At 37.6% G+C, this 19,587-nt stretch overlaps 1 protein-coding gene across 1 annotated transcript in view; it reads left to right on the forward strand.

The window, feature by feature from the left end:
* The window catches only part of itcha (itchy E3 ubiquitin protein ligase a), an 80,839-nt gene extending 69,093 nt beyond the window's left edge, over window positions 1-11,746 (forward strand). The window contains exons 20-24 of the mRNA XM_039767351.1: window positions 201-321; window positions 4,084-4,188; window positions 8,941-9,037; window positions 10,832-10,904; window positions 11,348-11,746. Of these exons, the coding sequence (XP_039623285.1) occupies window positions 201-321; window positions 4,084-4,188; window positions 8,941-9,037; window positions 10,832-10,904; window positions 11,348-11,447 (496 nt within the window). The 3' untranslated portion in view covers window positions 11,448-11,746. The remainder of the gene's footprint in view (window positions 1-200; window positions 322-4,083; window positions 4,189-8,940; window positions 9,038-10,831; window positions 10,905-11,347) is intronic.
* Window positions 11,747-19,587: the final 7,841 nt, after the last annotated feature.

Raw genomic sequence — 19,587 nt, forward strand, 5'->3', positions numbered from 1 at the left:
TTCATTAACTGTTAGTTCATTTTTTGGTGTACGTAATTAATAGTTTTGAACTGGGTTTTGGATTACAACATTCTTAGATCAGTAACAAGAATATTCATTAAATGTTGTTAGTTTATTTTATTTAGCTAACTGTCTAAAATAGCCTTTAGTTAATCAAAGCTTTGCATTATAGTATTTCTTATTAGTGTGTATTTTCATAGACTAGTTGCAGAATGGAGATTGTCTAGGGGTGTGGAAGAGCAGACTCAGGCTTTTTTTGAAGGATTCAATGAAGTTCTCCCACAGCAATACCTACAGTATTTTGATGCAAAAGAGTTGGAGGTAAGATCTGGCCTAATCTCTTAATATATACAAGGGGTGTCTGATGGGAAGTGAGCCTATCTATGAAGCAGGAATGTCACATACGTGAAACATTTGTCTTAAGTAGACCAGTCACTGTTTATAATTACTGCCAGCTCTACCCTGGCTCCATCACTCTGTCTTGAAGTATCTTTTTAAACAGTCATTGTTTCCTCCAATAATACCAATCATCAGCATATTCATTTTAAATTTGTGTATTATCTCAGGCCACATCATAGTTTTGCAATTGGACAAGCTACTGATTGCCTTTATTATTTTTGAATGTACCTGGCACATTTCCTGCCATATTAATCATTTTATTTTTTCCTCCAATGCTAACATTTTCCTTTTTGTTTTCTGCATTTTTTTTTTCTTTTTTCCATATTCCAAATAATTTTCCACCACCTTTTTTTTTGGTAATTTACCCATGTTGCTACTATTCCACGTCTCACAGACGAAGTAGATTCTTGTGATTTTTAATTTGCATCTCCTCTGCTTGTAGAGCACGCATGATTGTTAGCGTGTAGTTATCAAAAAAAGATAGAAACTGTATTGCTTGTGATTGTGATATTAAATATGTTTATATCACAAATTCAGTGTATTTAATGCACAGCAGTTGTTCAGTGTTATATGATTTAATTTCTTGGTAAAGCTGTTTGTCCTTGTTAATTATTAAGTAAGTGAAGCAAAAGTATAGTACTAGTTTACAGGGTGTCCCAAAAGTCACTATACACTTTTAATAAATTTCTAAAAATTACACAAGAAACTGAGTTTATTAATATTTCTACCCTCAACAAAGAAGTCGTAGCAGTTTTACTTGCTAGGATTGCCATGACGTTCCAACGCCTTGAAGACTAGTTATATTACTCCACATGAGCGCCTCCATTTTCGACAACTTTCAGCCACCTTCGGACGCAAGCCTCTCCGACGCTTTGCAGCATCTCTTCCCCGACCTCGCTGTAGGCCTTGCGGATTCCTTCCTCAAGCTGTGACAGGTGTAAGGTCAGGGGAGTGCGGAGCCCATTTGGGGAGACTTCTTTGACCGATCCATCGGTCAGGAAACTTGATGCTCAGGAAATGTGACTAACCTGGCAAAGTGGAGAGAGGCTCCATTTTGATACGCTTACAAAAACTGCAAAGCCTAAGTTTTCATACGCTGATGGCTTAAGTATCTCTGAATGATACCAGTAATGAAATAGAAAAGTGTATGGTGACTTTTGGGATGCCCTGTTTTTTAGTATTAGTATTTCAATCCATCTTAGAAGATTTTCCATTAACAATTTAAATGAATTGAATTGTTTGTAATTTCTTTCAGTGTCTTCCTAGCAGATATCAGGATCCTCCTTGTTTTGGAGTCTGAGCCATTTTTTAAGATCTTCAAATTTGCCTACATCTTGTTCACTATATAGCACCTAACTGTTTGTAACACAAAGAATTACATTCCTGTATAATAAAGTAAATGAAAGGTCTGCTGCATGGTATAGGTGTGCACACTTTAGGTGAAGTGTTCCAATTTCTTTAAATGCACTTGAGAGGAGGAGAAGAGAGAAAGCAAAGCACGTATGTTTAGAATAAAGAATCGTAGTTCTGGAAAACAACCTTCATTTAAAGGTGATTATTTTACATCCATGTGTACGCCATTGGAAGAGTTAACTGTAATGTCATTCCTCAAAAATTGAAATAAACTGCAACTACTTGGCTGCTCCACTTAGGTTGATATAGCACTGCTTCTTACATCGGTTACCTCGCTGCTGTAAAACAACATAAGTGTTTATGAAAACATACCGTTTGCTTACAAGTTTTGAATCCAGATTGAACAAATCAAATAAAAAGAACAAAAATTGCCCGGTTACAGTCAGTGGCCACCAGGTCCTTCCATCAAATGTTTAAAATGATTTGTTTAATTGCTTTTGTTATTATTAGTTATTTTGTTTTATTGTGGAGGTGATTATTAAGTTTGCTCTGTCCAAAAATGTGCCCGAGCACAGTCTTACTAGTTACCATAGCTTTACTGTTGTGAACTGGGACCCGGACACAGACAGACGGACATCGTTGGCTCCACCACACACTTATTTTATTTACAATAATTATTTACAAAAGTCACGTGCACAAACCCCAGTGCCTCTTGCACCGATCCCCCAATTGTCCAGGCCACACAGTCCTTTGTGCCTTTCTCTCTTGACCGCCTCCCATCCTCTCTCCAGCTCTGTCCACTTCCACCCGACATCCACTAACGACTGGAGGGAGGCGGCCCCTTAAATGGGAACCCGGATGGGCTCCAGCTGCTTCCCGGCAATCAGTCCTCGTGTGGCGGAAGTGCCGGCTGCGCACCGGAAGCCATCCGGGTGTCCCTGTCGTCTTCCCCCCAGCACTTCCTGGTGTGGCGGAAGTGCTGGGCTCCAGGATTCCTCAGGCACCTGGGCGCCGCCTGGCGGTGGCCACGGACCCCTACAGGGTTGGGCTTCCAAGCCCTCTACCCGTGGCCCCCAATACAACTAGGGTGATCGCCCCCTTGCGGTCTGGAGGAGGCACAAGCCCTCCTCTGGTCCTCCTGGGCATCCCGGCCGGGCTCCAGCCCCGACCGGGTCCCACATGGGATATTCCGGCATCGGGGCGCCGCCTGGCGGTGGCCACGGGTCCCTACAGAGCTGGGCTTCCAAGCCCTTTACCTGAGGCCCCCAACATAACCAGGACGGACGCCCCCTCGCGGTCTGGAGGAGGCACAAGCCCTCGCCCGGCCGGGGACCACACTGTTCATAGTGTGATTAAACTGTTCACTTCACACCAAACCCAGATCAGTTATTTTTATTTAATGTTAAATACGTGTAGCTTACTCTGTTACTGCAAAGCTCTGAAAATGCGCCCACAGTGCCCACGTTTATACTGCTGATATTCAAACATATTTACAGGACATTTCAGATCTTGTGATATCTAACTTTTCAGCTCATGCTAATGAATTTATTTATTTAGCTTACAACATTTATGATGGAATTGGTTATATTTTTTTCTTCCCCCCTCACAGACGGGTCACGCAGTGTCAGTAGTGGGATTTGAACCGACAGCCTCAGGGTTTGTGGTCCAAAGCCTTAAACAGTACACCACACTGTCTGTATTCAGCATCATGGCGCCCCTTGTTAGCACGCTAACTTATGATCTTCATTCTCATCAAATGAATTCTACTTTCGTATGGTAATCTGTAGAGTGAAGCCGTAAACCACACCACAATGAGTAAATGTGACTTCTAAAGGATACCCATTTAAGCCCATTTTTTTTTATTTTGTTTAAACTAAACATATTCTACAATTGAATCTCTGGAGGAAAAAAGTCTTAGTTACTGAAACTGCGAGGATATAGGAACCACTGGGGACAGATCTCTCCAGTGTCAAGGAGTGCCTCAGTTTGTCCAGGCCATCTGTATTGTTAGGATTTTTCAACCCCTTTTTCACTGAGATTATCTCACAGTTATAAAATCATTTTTTTTATTTACCAAGGGTAGACCTACACAGACACAAGTCAAGTGCAGCACATTAAATCGTGTTTCTTTTGCTTCAGTGAGGATGATCCTCCAACTTGTAGTATGTAATGTTATTTGTGTGCTCCAGCTACGTAGACTGCAGAGAGCATCCAGGCTTTAAAAATGTAATCTTGCACATCTGTTACACTTCACCCAGTTTCAAATCAAATCAACATCAATAAGTAGTTTATTGTGCATTAGTCATTCATGGTGTTTGGTTTCATTTACAGGTCCTGCTTTGTGGAATGCAAGAAATTGATCTGGTTGACTGGCAGAGGAACACAATCTACCGACACTATGCAAGAAGTAGTAAACAGATCCTTTGGTTCTGGCAGGTCAGTTCAATTTTGAGATAGACTGAGCTGATTATAATATTTATAATGTCCTGTAATCCCACAGTTTATTTAAATCAGTTATTTGTGATGGTGTCTACAACTTTTTGAAACATCAAAGCTTATACAAATTAATGGAGGTTGCATTGGTATAAAGACTGATGCCAGCTTAAGTTCAGCATATGTGTAGAAAATGTTAGCTTTTCTCGAATAAGTAAACTTGTATTAGGCTGCAATGGAAAAAATTGAAACTAACATTTTTGTTACTGAAAATATAAATCAGTGAATAACAATTTTGTTAATTTTATGGCTAGCTGTTTTCATTTAAACTATTGTCAGTGAAGCCGTTTGCTTTAGCTTAATCATGAGTTGCACAAAGAAAGTCATCTCTGTTATCCTAAATACCTACATGTGGTTTATTGGATGCATCGTTGCACTACAGGTACAAATGTTTTAGGGTAATACATGGAAACCAGAAACAGAACAAACACAAATCAATTTCTTATGCATGTTAGTGTAACACAATTCAGAATGACTAATTCCAGGTAAAAAGATCAACACAAAATAATTGAAATACAAGATAACATGAAATGAAACAATCTCTACAAAAAGTCTGCATATATATGATCATGAGCCATAGCAAGGTTGGGGGCAGCTACCCGTATATTATTTTTCTGGCTGCAAAATTGCAAACAAAAAAGATAGCACTGGTGTGCACAAATCAGTCTAAGGATCTGTGCTGGTATCCAGAAGGTTGCCGGTTCAAATCCCCATCACTGCCAAAAGAGATCCTACTCTGCAGGGCCCTTGAGCAAGACCCTTAACCTGTAATTGCCCCAGGGGCGCTGTACAGTGGCTGACCCTGTGCTCTGACCCCAAGGGGTAATGTGAAAATTAACAAATTCCTAATACAAGAAATTGTATGAGGCGAAATAAAGAACAAAACAAAAAAATCAGAGTCCAAAACAGAACTGAGGGAGTAGGGGAAAGATGGAGGCTTTTAAAGGTCAGGATAGGAAGTGACGTCAAAGGGGCCGGGATCGGAAGGGTCTTCAACCATAGGCTCGAGCCCAGACATGACATCAAGGGTGCCGGAACTGGAAAGGAATTCATCTATAGGTTCTCACCCAGAAGTGACGTCAACAGGGCCAGGTGGAATTTCCCGTGAATGGTCTGCAGGGAAGCGTGAAAAAGAATCCGTGCACGCTGCTACATCCTGGTCTGATTCGGAATTGCCCTCATTCAAGTCCTTTAGCTGCCTGTGTATGACTATATATATATATAGTCTGATATATACTGTGGCAGAAAAGTAATGAGACTGGCAACACTGCAAGCGATCTGGCAACGCTGCGCTGTTGTCCTTGATAGAGCACCCTTCCATAGCTCAGTGCGAGTTTCAACTCCTTCCATTAACTACGTGATTTTTGTGACTGCTATTAGAGAAGTTATGTTTTTGGTTGTGCGTCACGCAAAATGGAACAGCGGGATTTGGAGCAATGTTGTGCCATTAATCGGCAAGTGTGACGTTTGAAAAGTTAAAACAGGCCTATGGGGAACATTCTTTATCCCGAGCTCAAGTTTTTCCCTGGCACAAATCATTTTTGGAAGGCAGAAAACACGTTGAAGATGAACACCGTTCAGGGAGGACTTCAACTTCAAAAAACCAATGAAAACATCGAACGTGTGAACACTCTTGTGACATCAGACCGTCGTTTAACAGTAAGAATGTTGAGTGAACAATTAAATTTGAACAGATTTACTGTTCATCAAATTTTGACTGAACATTTGCACATGTGAAAGGTCTATGCCAAAATGGTGCCGGAAAACTGCTCACGCCATAACAGAATTTTTTACCTCAAAAGGCATTCCTGTGGTTCCCCAGCCCCCTTATTCACCTGACCTCAGTCCGTGTGACTTTTTCCTACACTGAAAAATGTCCTCAAAGGACGTCATTTCGGGACTGTAGAAAACATCCAAAAGAGTGTAACGGACATGCTGAAGACCATACCAGCTGAAGACTTCCAGTGCTGCTACCAACAGTGGGAACAAAGTCTCCATCGATGTGTGGCTGCCCAAGGGAACTACTTTGAAGGGGATAACATTGATGTTTGAAAAAAATAAAAACTTTGGTAAATAAAAAATCAGTCTCGTTACTTTTCTGCCACACCTCGTATGCATAATACAGTTGAACCTGAACATCTGAATGTTGAACTTTTTACGACTGCAAGCATTCAAGTGATTTTATTACTAATCTCATTTTTACATTGACTTGGCATCCTCACACATTTGTGGGCTACGTGGCTTGGCACAGTAGAGGGGAAAATGAGAAGCTCGATGCATGCAAGTTTGGGGAGCAGATAGTATCCTACTATGTACCACACCAGTCTTGTTAACCCTACCGCTGTACATGCATTTGTTGCATATTTTCATTGTTTTCCTGAAAAAAAATGAAGTTTTTGTATTGCAATTATGCCCTTAAGCCAGAGTGAAAGTTTATAGGGCTCTAAGCTTGAGCGTGCAAAGTCAGCGATGAGGTTTTGTGAGAAAATAAAGGTGTTAGATCAACTTTGTGTCTACAGCTACTGTTTGCTGTGAGTTTGATGTTAACCAGTCGACTAGCTGGCTGGAAACATTGAAGCTGCCAATCCTATCATCAGTTAAAGCCTGAAGGTTAAACATAAACACATCTCTGCTGTGCTCACATACTCCGAGACCATTAACGAGCTCAAGTGGCACATGAAGTAGACATCGCTGACTGATTATTTTATGCTGGTGCATCCTTCACGATCTCCAATGCCATCTGAGTGGGTTTGTTGCACAGTAAAAATTAAAGACAAGAAAGCAGTTCTTTCTCTGGCTGTTCACTATGTACTTAGAATTCAGCTGTACCTAAGCACAGAAAGAGTGCTTTATGATTCTGAAACTGACAGAAATAGCCAATGTAGTGTGGATTTGGGTTGTGTGACTTCAAATAAAGAAGGCTGCCCGTGATGGAGGACACTCATTTTCTTTGCCATGTGGAACTTTGTCCATGTCTGTGGCCCAGGAATAGTTTTTATGAGCTCATTTGGGCAGTAGGCTCTTTGTCTTGTCCTTTACAGCTTTACAAGGAAAAGTTTGACCCTTTTTAGCACAAGATTGTAGTCACTGAAGTTCCCTCCTTGAAGTAATGCTTCTCCAGGACTGTAATCAATCACTGACACAGTGGTTAGCTTGAGAGAGCGGATCGTATAGCAAGTGTTCAGCTTCAAGAGTTCCACAGGCACGGTTTCAGGCCCTAAGACAAGATGAACTTCCAGGTTCCTAAAGAGGGCAGTTTAAGTCAGCAAAAGGGGAGAAAGAGATCAACAACAACAACATTTATTTATATAGCACGTATTCATACAAAAAGTAGCTCAAAGTGCTTTACATAATGAAGAATAGAAAAATAAAAGACACAGTAAGAAAATAAAATAAGTCAACATTAATTAGCATAGAATAAGAGTAAGATCCAATGGCCAGGGTGGACAGAAAAAACAAAAAAAAACTCCAGATGGCTGGAGAAAAAAATAAAATCTATAGGGATTCCAGACCATTAGACTGCCCAGTCCCCTCTGGGCATCCTACCTAACATAAATGAAACCGTCCTCTTTGGATTTGGGGTTCTCACGGAAGGACTTGATGATGATGGTCACGTAGACTTCTGGCTTTTTGTCCATCATTGTTGGAGCATCATGATGCTTTGAGTAGAAACCGGAAAAAGAAACAGAAGAGAGAGTAGGGGTCAGTACGGATTTTAGAGCCACCATTTATAGTTATTATGATGAATTGAACATACAGAGTATCAGGATTACGTTAAAGTGAAGTTATGAGAAGGCTATGTTACAGTAATGTGTTTTCAGCAGTGTTTTAAAGTGCTCTACTGTATCAACCCGGCGAATTCCTATTGGCAGGCTATTCCAGATTTTAGGTGCATAGCAGCAGAAGGCCGCCCGCCTCACCACTTCTTTTAAGTTTTGTTCTTGGAATTCTAAGGAGATACTTATTTGAGGATCTGAGGTTACGATTTGGAATATATGGAAGATGTGTGCACCTTGTTTTTAAGGAATGTCGGGAGAGCTACAGAATAGCTCAACCATTCAGATAATGTCCTTCTGGAATGAAAGTGGGAGAGGGGCATCTAACGGTCTGCATCACATTCAACCTCAAAACCATTTTCTTATGTTCATAAAACAATGAGATTCTAACTGGCATACCACCCTCAGACCTGCTAGAGTAATACGATACCAACAATTAAGAGAGGCAATGCATACATTATAAAGTGAACGTTAACATGAATGCACAATACTAAAGCATGTATGTATCAGTACGGATATCTGTTGGGTAGTCTTATGATGCATAGATAAAAACTTGATAATCTCGTGGCTAGACACCATTGACTTTAAGCTGACAAAACAAGTTGGTAAAATCACAGTTAGTCAGTTCATAGTGTAATGCAGGGTACCTGGGTCATCTAACCCCATGTTTTTATTTTTGGAGACGGACTTTACCTTAAGCATGGAGAACTCCTCTCTGCCTTGTTGGAAAAAGGAAGATAATTTGGCAGAGGCAGAATCGGTTCTTCTGAATGTATTGATGAAGTCTCAACTGGAGCAGCATTATGGAGATTTCTCAGTAGATTCTGACTCTCGGCAAGGACGAATATAGCATGCTGCATGCACGGATCTCTAAACCTCTTCATCAATTTAATTTATTTACTTTTTTCTCCACATACAGTTTGTTAAAGAGATGGATAATGAAAAACGAATGAGATTACTACAGTTTGTCACTGGAACCTGCCGTCTACCAGTCGGTGGTTTTGTTGATTTGATGGGTATGTAAGATAATTTGAAAGATTTGCTTTCTGGGGAGATAGTAGTTTGTTTATATACAGTAAATGTTAGTGAAATGTTACATTTTAAATTTGTGGCTTTTCCTAAGTGGTTTTTAATTTGCTATTGATGTAAAAAGTGATTTAATACCTCATTTAAAGAATACAAGTTAAAAGAAATGACTTGCAGCATTCTGAAGTTGAGAGGATGAGCACAGTGGTTCATTGGCTCACACTCTGACCCTGAAACTAGTTAATCAGGAATAAAAATAGATGAATGGATCGATAAATAATTATGTTTAAACCTTATATTCTGCATTTTCTTGTAATTTTGTTGTAAATGTTGGTCAAGGAAAGTCAGTGAAATGTTTAAGATTTTTATTAAAAGTGGACCCAGAGAGTAATGGAGAATAAGCTAACACGTTGTCACATTTACCTGTGAATTTAGCTGCCCTGGAGCTTATGGATTGTATAATGCAATACAGGTAGTACCCAGGTTACAGACATCCGACCTACGACTTATGAACGGAGCCGCAGCTGCGACGCATGTGCCTCAGTAACTGCTGCTCCGTCATCTTTGGCCTGGGGACGCTGCGAGCGGTGGTTGGACAGAGGCTGGAGAGGGGTGATTTTGCTGCCCGCAGAGTGTAGTGTCCCTCGGATGGCTCCCGGCGGCAAGCGGTTTCACTGCCTGCCCACCACACACGGCTGCCCCGTTCGTAGCCATTGAAGGTGAACGGGGCAGCGGGGGGTAGCATTGTAGTGTGCATCGCATGGCTGCCTATTGAATGGGAGCGATTCATTATCCGCCTTTGGCCGCACTGTGTTTGTTCTCGGTAGGCGGACGCTGCAGGCAGCATACTGTAGTAGAGGTGACTGTGAGGTGGGCTGGTGATGAACTGCCCGTCGATGCCCCCATTTATTCTCAATAGCAAGCCTGCTTGTACTGTTATGTATATACTGTGGCAGGAAGTTGTCTCTTGTCAGTACATCAGATGTGTTGACGACGGGTGCCTTCCTGCTGTGATAGCGTGGACAGTGCTGAGCAGAAGAGCTCATCTTAATCTTTAGGAATGTCTCTGAAACACAAATCTGATGCAAGTGCTGGTGATTTAGTAAAAAAGAGGAAAACCATCGCCATTGAAAATAAAGTAGAAATAATTAAAAGGTCAGAGAGATGAAACTCCATCATTCATTGGCAGAGCACTTGGTTACAGTCGGTCAACAATAACTTGTATGTAACCCGGGGACTGCCTGTATACTGGAACAAGTTTAATTCATTTGGTAACTATGTATACTTGAGTTTAAGTTGTACATTTTTGAGAATAATAATTGTCATATTTTTAGGATCTCACTTAAATGCTGTACAGAAGCTAATTTTAACTTTACTTGTCTCTACAGTCGCAATATATTTTGCCCTTTAAATGTAATATTTTAATTCAAGCAGACTTGATGATGCTGATGGTGTTTTTTAAAATTTTTTTTGCATCATCAGTATGATATACAGTGTTTACTGACAGTTACGTTTCTCTGAGTAGGTGCCGTGTGTCTGTCTAAGCTTCCTTTCAGAATAAGTAATTAAGCAAGATCTCTCATTTTAAATTCTTGTGTATTGAATAGAATTTTCAATTGCAAACATCTGAATAGCTGATGCAGTCTTCTTAATTGAACTCTGAAGACACAGCATTTCAAAAGATTGAGCAAAAAAAAAAATAATAATCACAGGTTGGAATACATTAGAAGCAGACAATTCTGTTTAATTTATGTACTGTGTAATTATTTTTCATGTCCTTTTAGGGAGCAATGGTCCTCAGAAATTCTGCATTGAGAAAGTTGGGAAAGAAAACTGGTTGCCCAGAAGTCACACCTGGTGAGCAGTCAATAAATTGTTAAAAGAAACTTTATTGTAATCACACATTTTTTAAAAATACAGTGCTTTTTTTGTTAATCCACCTAAACATTTATTTTGATGTATATTTGTTATGTTGTTATTTTTACACAGTAACTTGTGTATTATGCAATATTTCACTGTTATCTGAAAAATGTTCTTACACATTATACATGAGCCAAATTGTCCCACTCCCCTAAGACCTTGAAATTGATTGATTAAGATCTAAAATGTATGCTGTTCAAAATATTACATAAATTTTTTTTTTGTGCAATTTTTAAATACATGGCTATCTTATTTATAAAGTACCCTAAGCAAAATATTGAATGTGATACCAAAGCTGTTAAACTACATTTGGTGCTTGAAACACAATACATTTTCATGAAAACTGACTTTTTCTTTTTTTTTTTTGTTCCAATTTTTAGCTTTAACCGTTTGGATCTGCCACCCTATAAAAGTTATGAACAGCTGAAAGAAAAACTGATGTTTGCAATTGAAGAAACTGAAGGTTTTGGGCAGGAGTAGCAACTGTGTTCTAAAAGACAATAATCCAATCCCATAGTTTGTTGGTTTTGGGTTTTTTTCTCCCCCCGCCAATTTTTTGGAGGAAAGTCATGCTGTTAGCTTTGTTCTTCATACCTTGATATAAATTCCAGCTGTTTAAATGCTGGTATTTCTGTTTGGAAGGTCTTACTACTTTGGTTAATTCACTAAACCTTGGCTATCCTATGAGCAGTTTATTTTTATGATATTTTTCAATTCAGAGAAGGATCTATGATTTTTTTTTTTTTTTCCAATTCTTGGTATAGATTTATTCTAACAACTGGGGCCCATTGGAAAAAGTTTACAAAATATATATATATATATATATATATATATATATATATATATATATATATATATATATATATATATATATATATATATATATATATATATATATATAAATAAAATATAAAAAACTGAGTATGTGCAATACCAGATCAATGTAAAGTATAATTTAATGTTTAGGTAAATTGTTCTTTCTCATTTTATATTGATCTATTTGTTTGGATAAATTATGTTGTTGTGTTTCCCTAAAACTGCTAAGGCAGTGTCTTTGATTTATGGACAGTGGCTTTAATACTGTGAATATGTAAGAAGTAACCCTAAAGCCCATTTGTGTTAAGTTACAAGTCAAGATATATAATCTTAGGTTTTTGAAATAACTAGCAGGGTCATGTGTAATAAATCAAATGCAAGGTACAATTAAAGATGCATTTATTTTATAACTGCTTTTATATTAACAGAAAATACAGTGAAAGATATTTTTTTTAGGCTTGGGTTTAGTAATTGCATTTTTGCTAATGTTGATGTGTGACTTAATCCAGGTACAAACTACTAAAGCAGACTTTGCACATGTTCGCTTCAGCATCATGATAAATTACATCTGTAGATTTAAAATTAATGCACAAAGCTAAAAATTCAGAAGACTTGAAGTTGTAAATTAGTCTCATTTTGGAGAGCTTGTATTATTTTACTAAATATGTAATATATAAACACAAAAAAGCGTAATATCTCCTTTGTTCCCCTAACTCTGTCCCTGAAATCCTTTTCTAAAACACGAAGTAGTTTCTCATCTTTCCCTTTTCACTCTTGTGCCTGCAACTAAAACAACCCTCATGCCACTTGAAGAAATCATTAAAATATCATTAGTGAATTTTTGATTATTTTAAAATTGCTTTAGTACCACCGAATGCTGCCTCCCCACAAATGGTGACAAAGTGCGTGTTCTTATCTTATACAGAGTAGTATGCTACTTGGTAAGGGCGAAGACGCAAGGGTCTGCAGGTAGCAAGCATAAAGACAATTAAGTTAAAGTCTGTGAGGGCAAAGCTGTTATTAAACTGGCAGCGGTAATAGCTAGCCTTGCATCTGGAAAAGGGAGTAAGCTAAATGTCAGCTCACTTTTAAATATTGATCATAGATATTCACCTATCTGACCCGCTAAAACAAAGGTTGATTAAAATATCTGGTGGGATGACTCTGTATTATTTTAGTAAGCTGGAACCAATTACATGCTCTGATTCATGGTTTTCCAAACTTGGATGTGTCACAGATCATCAATTTGGTGTCTTTCTGAATTCAGAGATGTATGGACCAATAGGCGTCTCACATGTTAGTTTAAAAATGAGTCATTATACTAAGTTTCAGGAAAGTTGTGGCTTTCATTCTTACGCAAAACTATGTTGATCCACTGCATTTTACTGGGATCTAGATCTAGTGGTATAAGCTGTTGAATGTACAGTGCAGTTATTCCTTCACACGCAAGCCAATGAGTCAATTCACTATTACAGCAAGTTTCATATTACTGCAATGCTCAGATTCAAAAATACAGAATCAGTCTTCCATTTATCTGATTCCATATTATAAATACATTAGTAAACTTTCCCAAAGCTTAAACAAATTTCCCATGATATAATTGAAATGAATTAACAGTCCTGAGTAAAAAAAAAAGCACAAGTCAAATCCGATCAAGTTAGTTTTTCAAAGGGGATTTCTTGAATAAGAAAAGCTGAAATAAGAATCTCCGCAAATTTAAGTACAATGAGAACACCACCAGTTCCAAAGTTGTACAACTGATTCTCGTTGATACTGTAGCTTGGTACCCCAAGGGATGTCGTACAGTCTCACACTATTGAACAAGTTGTAATTAACAATGAAAAATGCACCCCAGGGTTTTGCAAACCTTCTTTGTGGATTTGTGTTTAAATTAAACTCCTGACTTAATTTAGCATGTTCTGTCCCTGTTTCGTTATACACAATAGTGTGAAGATTCTTGGTAAGTTTAACATTTTTATGTTTCATTCAGAAAAATTTGTTAGTTTTGAGCGTGCGTCACATTTTGCTTTTTTATTTATTTATTTTTTTGTTAAAACCTACACTTAAACATGGATGACACATAATATTTTTGTGTTCTTAACAAAAAGTGCTCAGATCCACAGAGCAAAACCAAGCTCTTTAAAACAGGCTGCTTTGTGAAAAATATGAGAATTGATCTCAAATAAAATATATTTCATCTCAGACTTCTTAGCTACAGAAGGAGCATTTAGACAGAGAATGGGAACCACTGATGATTGCCAAATCCCAAAATGTGGCCCGAGATCCTGAAGAGTATAAGGAGCTTTAGCTGATTTATGTAGAAGCGCTGCCAGACTAGAAATGTCAATCTTAACGGGTGTAAGACCACAGTACTTGAAGGAGAAAATAATAAACACCTCTTGTCCCAGTGTGCTTGAATTTCAAGTGGACACATAACCGCGACTAAATCAGAAGAAATGGGACCAAATCTTCCATTGCAACATCTCAATGGTATAACACAGCCAAAGACCTGGCAGCCTGTAGACATACTTCTGAATTTTTAGACTATTATTCTGATATACTTATTTGGCACAATTTTAAGACATAACACCTTTGAAAATAAATCAAAAAAGTAAAAAACAGTTGAGTTAGTGTTTAAACCAAAACGACCTTTCTTCAGATCACTTATTTTTTACCTAACCTAGAAATATAGCAGCTTCAATTACTGAGACACTTTAACATTTATTTGCTTTCTATCCAAAAAGACAAGACCAGTGACAGAAAGCAAACCTTGTCTATTGATGGGCATCAAAAGGAGCAGGTATATTTTCGTCTTTTAAAAGCAAAAAGTACTCTGTCGTGTGGAGGCATTGAAAAAATCGAGATGTGAAATTATGCAGCCATTTTTACATAAATCTGCTTAGAAGATCGGACTGGTGATGTCATTAGTCAAGCGAAGAGCTCATGGGCTGGCCATGCACATCATAATTCATGCTGCCCCATTGATTCTTGTCCACTCTTTTCTGCTGATTTGCACAAAAAAAAAGAGACATCGTTTCATATCATGATTTTTTTCAAAGCACCCACGTGAAAGAGTACTTTTTTATCTTAAAGGTTAGAAAGAAAAGTACAAAAGTTGGCAAAAGTGATGTAATGCAATCCAGAAACCTTTTCTGTGCACCTAGAAAACAAACACTCCTTACATTTTATTTGTATGAGGAGTAAAGCTTGTGTAAAATTATAACACACACCACCAACAAAACACAAGTTATAAATATTCCATAGTCGCACCATTTGCAAGCTAATAGCGTAACAGCCTCAGATGCAACAATAAACAAATCGCAGCATTTACATTGCCCCATAAAATGCTAAAGCCAGTTCATAAAAATTGTAAATACCCAAGCAGTGCTGGACAGATTAACGTGCTGTTTGTTGGCTCTGAATTGTAATGTACGTTGCTCTTGGCATGAGCTTTGACTTGCGATGTTGTAGGGCATCCCCTTAGCCGCTGTGCTGCCCTGTAATCACTTTTTTTTTTCCAGTAAGACCTGGGACTGACGGCTTTGACTCTTCTTTATTCAGTTCTAAACGTCTGCTATCAGGTTAGTCCAAGTTAATTTCTGACACTGCAGGTACATTCAGTTTTTTTTTTTTTTCCAGGCTCTTTGTGTTGCAGAGAAAGCATTTTATTTTTCTAGTATGTCTGGACTGTCTCCTTTATCATGTTTACACGTATCAAACCAATAAATAGATGTCATCTCCGTATTTAGTTGCATTCTCAAAATAATAAATTGTATTTTAGCTGCGCAAAAAATTTGCTAAATAGTAGACAACCTTTTGTTTTATGTGAATTTCTATACTCCTGCAATTTTCTTTAAGGAAGCCAGAAATTACTGGATACATGTAATGTCACCTCTTTTTCTCTTGTCTTTTCACATTTGAATGAGTTTATGAATCCCTAAGGGTCACATTTATAATGAGCATCAGATGTATTTGTTTTTATATAAGTAGTGAAAGAACTCGTTTTAAAGTACATTGGGCTGATAACTACACTCCCATGTGACAAATGGGCACCTTGGCACGTATCCTGCAAGGAATTAAAGCCCTATATTTAGATGTAGCCAATAGAAATTCATTCTTAAATGAAGCTTTGATTACAGCTGTGCTTTTCATCAGGAACTGAAAGGGTGGCACAGCCACAGCAGACCATTTCTAATTATGCCTGTTTCGCTGATTAATTAGCTTGCACCTAAGAATATGGCAAAAAAGTGAGATGCAGGCTGGAGCTATAAGTGGAAATTTATAAAAGAGCAGTAACATTCATTGATGCCTGCATATGCTAAACCAGAACGCTGCACCACACAATTTTAAGTGTCCCGCAGTTTTTACAAATCAGCTGTAGCAACTACTGTAATTGCCTTTTTATGTACATATTAAAGTTTTGCTTAAACCATTTATTGACCATTGTTTCAGGGATTATTTTTCAATTTGGTATATATACAGTATATATTCAGGTAAAATTCTTAATATCATTTGAAAGCTTTCAAACATGCTCAGGAATCAGAACGCATAGCAATGGTTTTCTAGAACTTGGCTGCACTTTACAGCAATTTGTGATTCTGCAGTGATTCATCCCTTGGTCTGTAATGCCTTTACATGCCAACTATTAGGTTTTTACATTTTCAGTGTTCATCAGATTACGCTGGAAACATCAGACGTCAGTTGGTTATTTTTTTTTTAGTAAAACATTCACAATTATATTTACATTTTTGCCTGCTTTGTAATTGGATTACAAAGAAAATGAAGAACGGCGCTAGACCCTGCAGTATGCCTCCATTGTTCTACAATACACCCATTAATTACTTCACACATAGTTAATGGGATTTAGTTTGCAAGTCAGTCCGAGTTAATACTTGAGTAATGTGAAGAAGAATTTGTCATTTTAAATGACAAATATGGGGTGTACAAGTTTAATGTGACCAAATTTTGCACTTCACCTTTAACGTTTGTTTGCATTTGTCAAAAAATATTTCAAAGCGCAGCCTCACAGCTTGCTGTAAATAGAAGCAAGAAAATAAAGGTTGTTTCTGCTTAACTCTTTTTAATTGTTCCTCCTAAACACATGCAGTAGTTTGTCACATACAACGTTATCTACACTCGCTACCATTTCAGGGAAACCGTAAGAGGAGTGCGCAATACTGGAGCATTCATTTAATAAAGTAAATGTTTTAGATTGCACCCACATGCAGATGGGATTTAGAAGTCCAGTGTAACAACTGGCTGGCATTTGTACCGTTGAAGTTGTAATCATCTTTTCAATTATACATTTTGCTTCTCATAGTTTTAAAAATGTTTGGTATTTAAACCCTTTGTAAAACGGCATCACAGAGAAGCCTTGTTTTTATTTATGTCAGTGACAGAAACATCGAGCAGAAAGTACCGCACAAGAAATGTAATCTTTTTGGACATTTATTGATTTTTCACGGAGGGGTTACTAGATTTATATGCATTTGTGTGCTCGTGTGCCTAGTTGGAATTTTATTTTCAGTTTTAGGACTTTTTTTTACATATAATTACAGCAGTTATATTCTTGCCATTTTAAAAAATACTGTTTTCCATGGAGGGGGTACACACGTTGTCATCTGTTATGCATAAACAAGGGAAGGCAGTCTCTGTTCTGTTTTGTTTTTATTTTATCTTTGTCCATATCTCTGGATGAATATTGATATATTTTTCTTCTGAAAACTAACAGAACAATTGCATTTTCCTGGTGTATAATTTAGTTGTAAATCATGTTAATAATTAATGCTCTGTAACATTTGACTTTGTAAAACTTAAATCTTTTAGTAATGACAATTAATGATTTAAACACTATTTAAGAATGCATTTTTGTTTCATCTGTACAGTAAAGGTGTAAAATACTTAAATCTGTTTAGGAATATAAAAAATAAAAATATATAAATGGTACAGTTTTTTTTGTTAATAAATATGTTAATCCATCTGAATGTTTGCACTTTCTATTATAAATCATACTATATAATGCTTTTTTCTTTTGATTTCATTTCTCCTAGGCTTGTGACTTTGACACCGTTTGTGGGACTCTATGTGCCCTAATGATCTTTAGAGCTCTGTGGTCCAGAGATCTGCGCTTCTCTTAGGGTTACCTAAGGCAGTTTTGCCTTAACACTAGAATTACCAGAGCCTACGAAAAAGATCCGTCCCACCTTAAATCGCTTCGCACCTCTCCGTCAGCGTCTTTTGTCCTGTAAATGTGTTGATAAGCAGCAAGCAGCCTCCTATCGCTTACCCCACCCCGCACAGTTTTCTCAGCTCAAGTCTGTTTCCCTGCGTGTCAGTTGCTTAGAGTTGTTTAGAGTGAAAAGTCAAGCAAAATGACACCTTTTATAAATACTAGATCGTTATTTGGTACACTTGCATTTCATGTGTGTTCCGTGTCTACAACGATCTATGTAAACACATTGTTAAAACAGAAACGTTTTTCATGTTTTAGTAATAATTGACAAAAGATAGACATGAAGTGTATAATGTGTGAAGCCTGAAGTCCAAATATCAAAGAAACACTTTCACAAAAGGTACAAATAGAACAAGTGCGCTTTTATTCAAAAATATAACTGCAGAAAGAAAAATAAAGCCGCGTTAGCATGCAACATTGATACGCATTTACTTTTACTGCCTCGGTGGTGCAACGGTATCAACTGCTGACAGGGAATCAAAAGGTCACGAGTTCGATCCCACACAACTCCATTTTGAGAAGTGAACTGCTCTTATTCTTACTATTTTAGAATAAAAACATAGATTTGATTCCAGTCTGTAACATCTGGTGTAAATTTATGGTACTTGTAAAGGTTGTTAGCTTTGTATACATTTTTTTTTTTTTTTTAATTCAGTTTCATTCTCTGCTGTTTTCACATAAAGACACGCTATAGCTGTGCAGTGTACTTGTGACTGCATTCTCGTACCAATGCTTGCGAACTGAAGTGGTGCAATGCTAAGAACTGCTGATTTCCGTTCCGTGCTATATGTTATTTATTTGGATTTAGTTACTTACTTCCTACAGCGTCCACTCACAAGTACACTGCAGACCTTTCTGTGTTTGAGCGACACGGCATGCTCAAAAAATACACGTGTAATGCCACGAAAAGTGCATGCAGACACCTCAGTTCGCAACTCGTGCACTAAGACCAGCTTAACAACGGGTTTGGAAATAAAAGTCCATTACACTGTGTTCAATTGATGAATGTCTGCTGCTGCTTCTTCAATCATACGAGGGACGTTCAAAAAGTTTCTGCACATTTATATATTTTCGTTAGAAATGGTGAAGGCGTGAGGGAGGAGTAGTGATTGGGCATTAAAAAGTTGGTACGACGCTTTGAAAATTGCATTGTAAAACGAAGGTGACTATGTAGAAAAGTGATGTCATTTGTTTATGAAATTCTTAATAAACAGAGTTAAAAAAAAAAAAATGCAGAAACTTTCTGAACGTCTCTTGTACTTTGCTTTTTGGGCATTAATTACATTTTTTTTTTTGCTGTTAATAACCAAGGGTTCAACAGCTTGGTCGGGTAGTCACTAAAAATTGGGTACCTCGGTTAAAACAGTGCCGTGAATCTGTAACAGAGTTGATCAATTCCAATTTTTCTGTGTTTTGGTTGTAAACTTATCTAAGAAACATGGTAAGGCAAGTTTTTATTTATTTATTTACATTTTTTTTTTTTTTTAATGTGAAACTTTCTGCTTCAAAGTGAACACGTGTGGTTTTTAAACCATTTGTTAATATTTTTAGTTGTGTCCCATAGACTTAAGT

This window comes from Polypterus senegalus, chromosome 10 (genome assembly GCF_016835505.1).
Source record: "Polypterus senegalus isolate Bchr_013 chromosome 10, ASM1683550v1, whole genome shotgun sequence".
Classification (NCBI taxonomy): Eukaryota; Metazoa; Chordata; class Cladistia; order Polypteriformes; family Polypteridae; genus Polypterus; species Polypterus senegalus.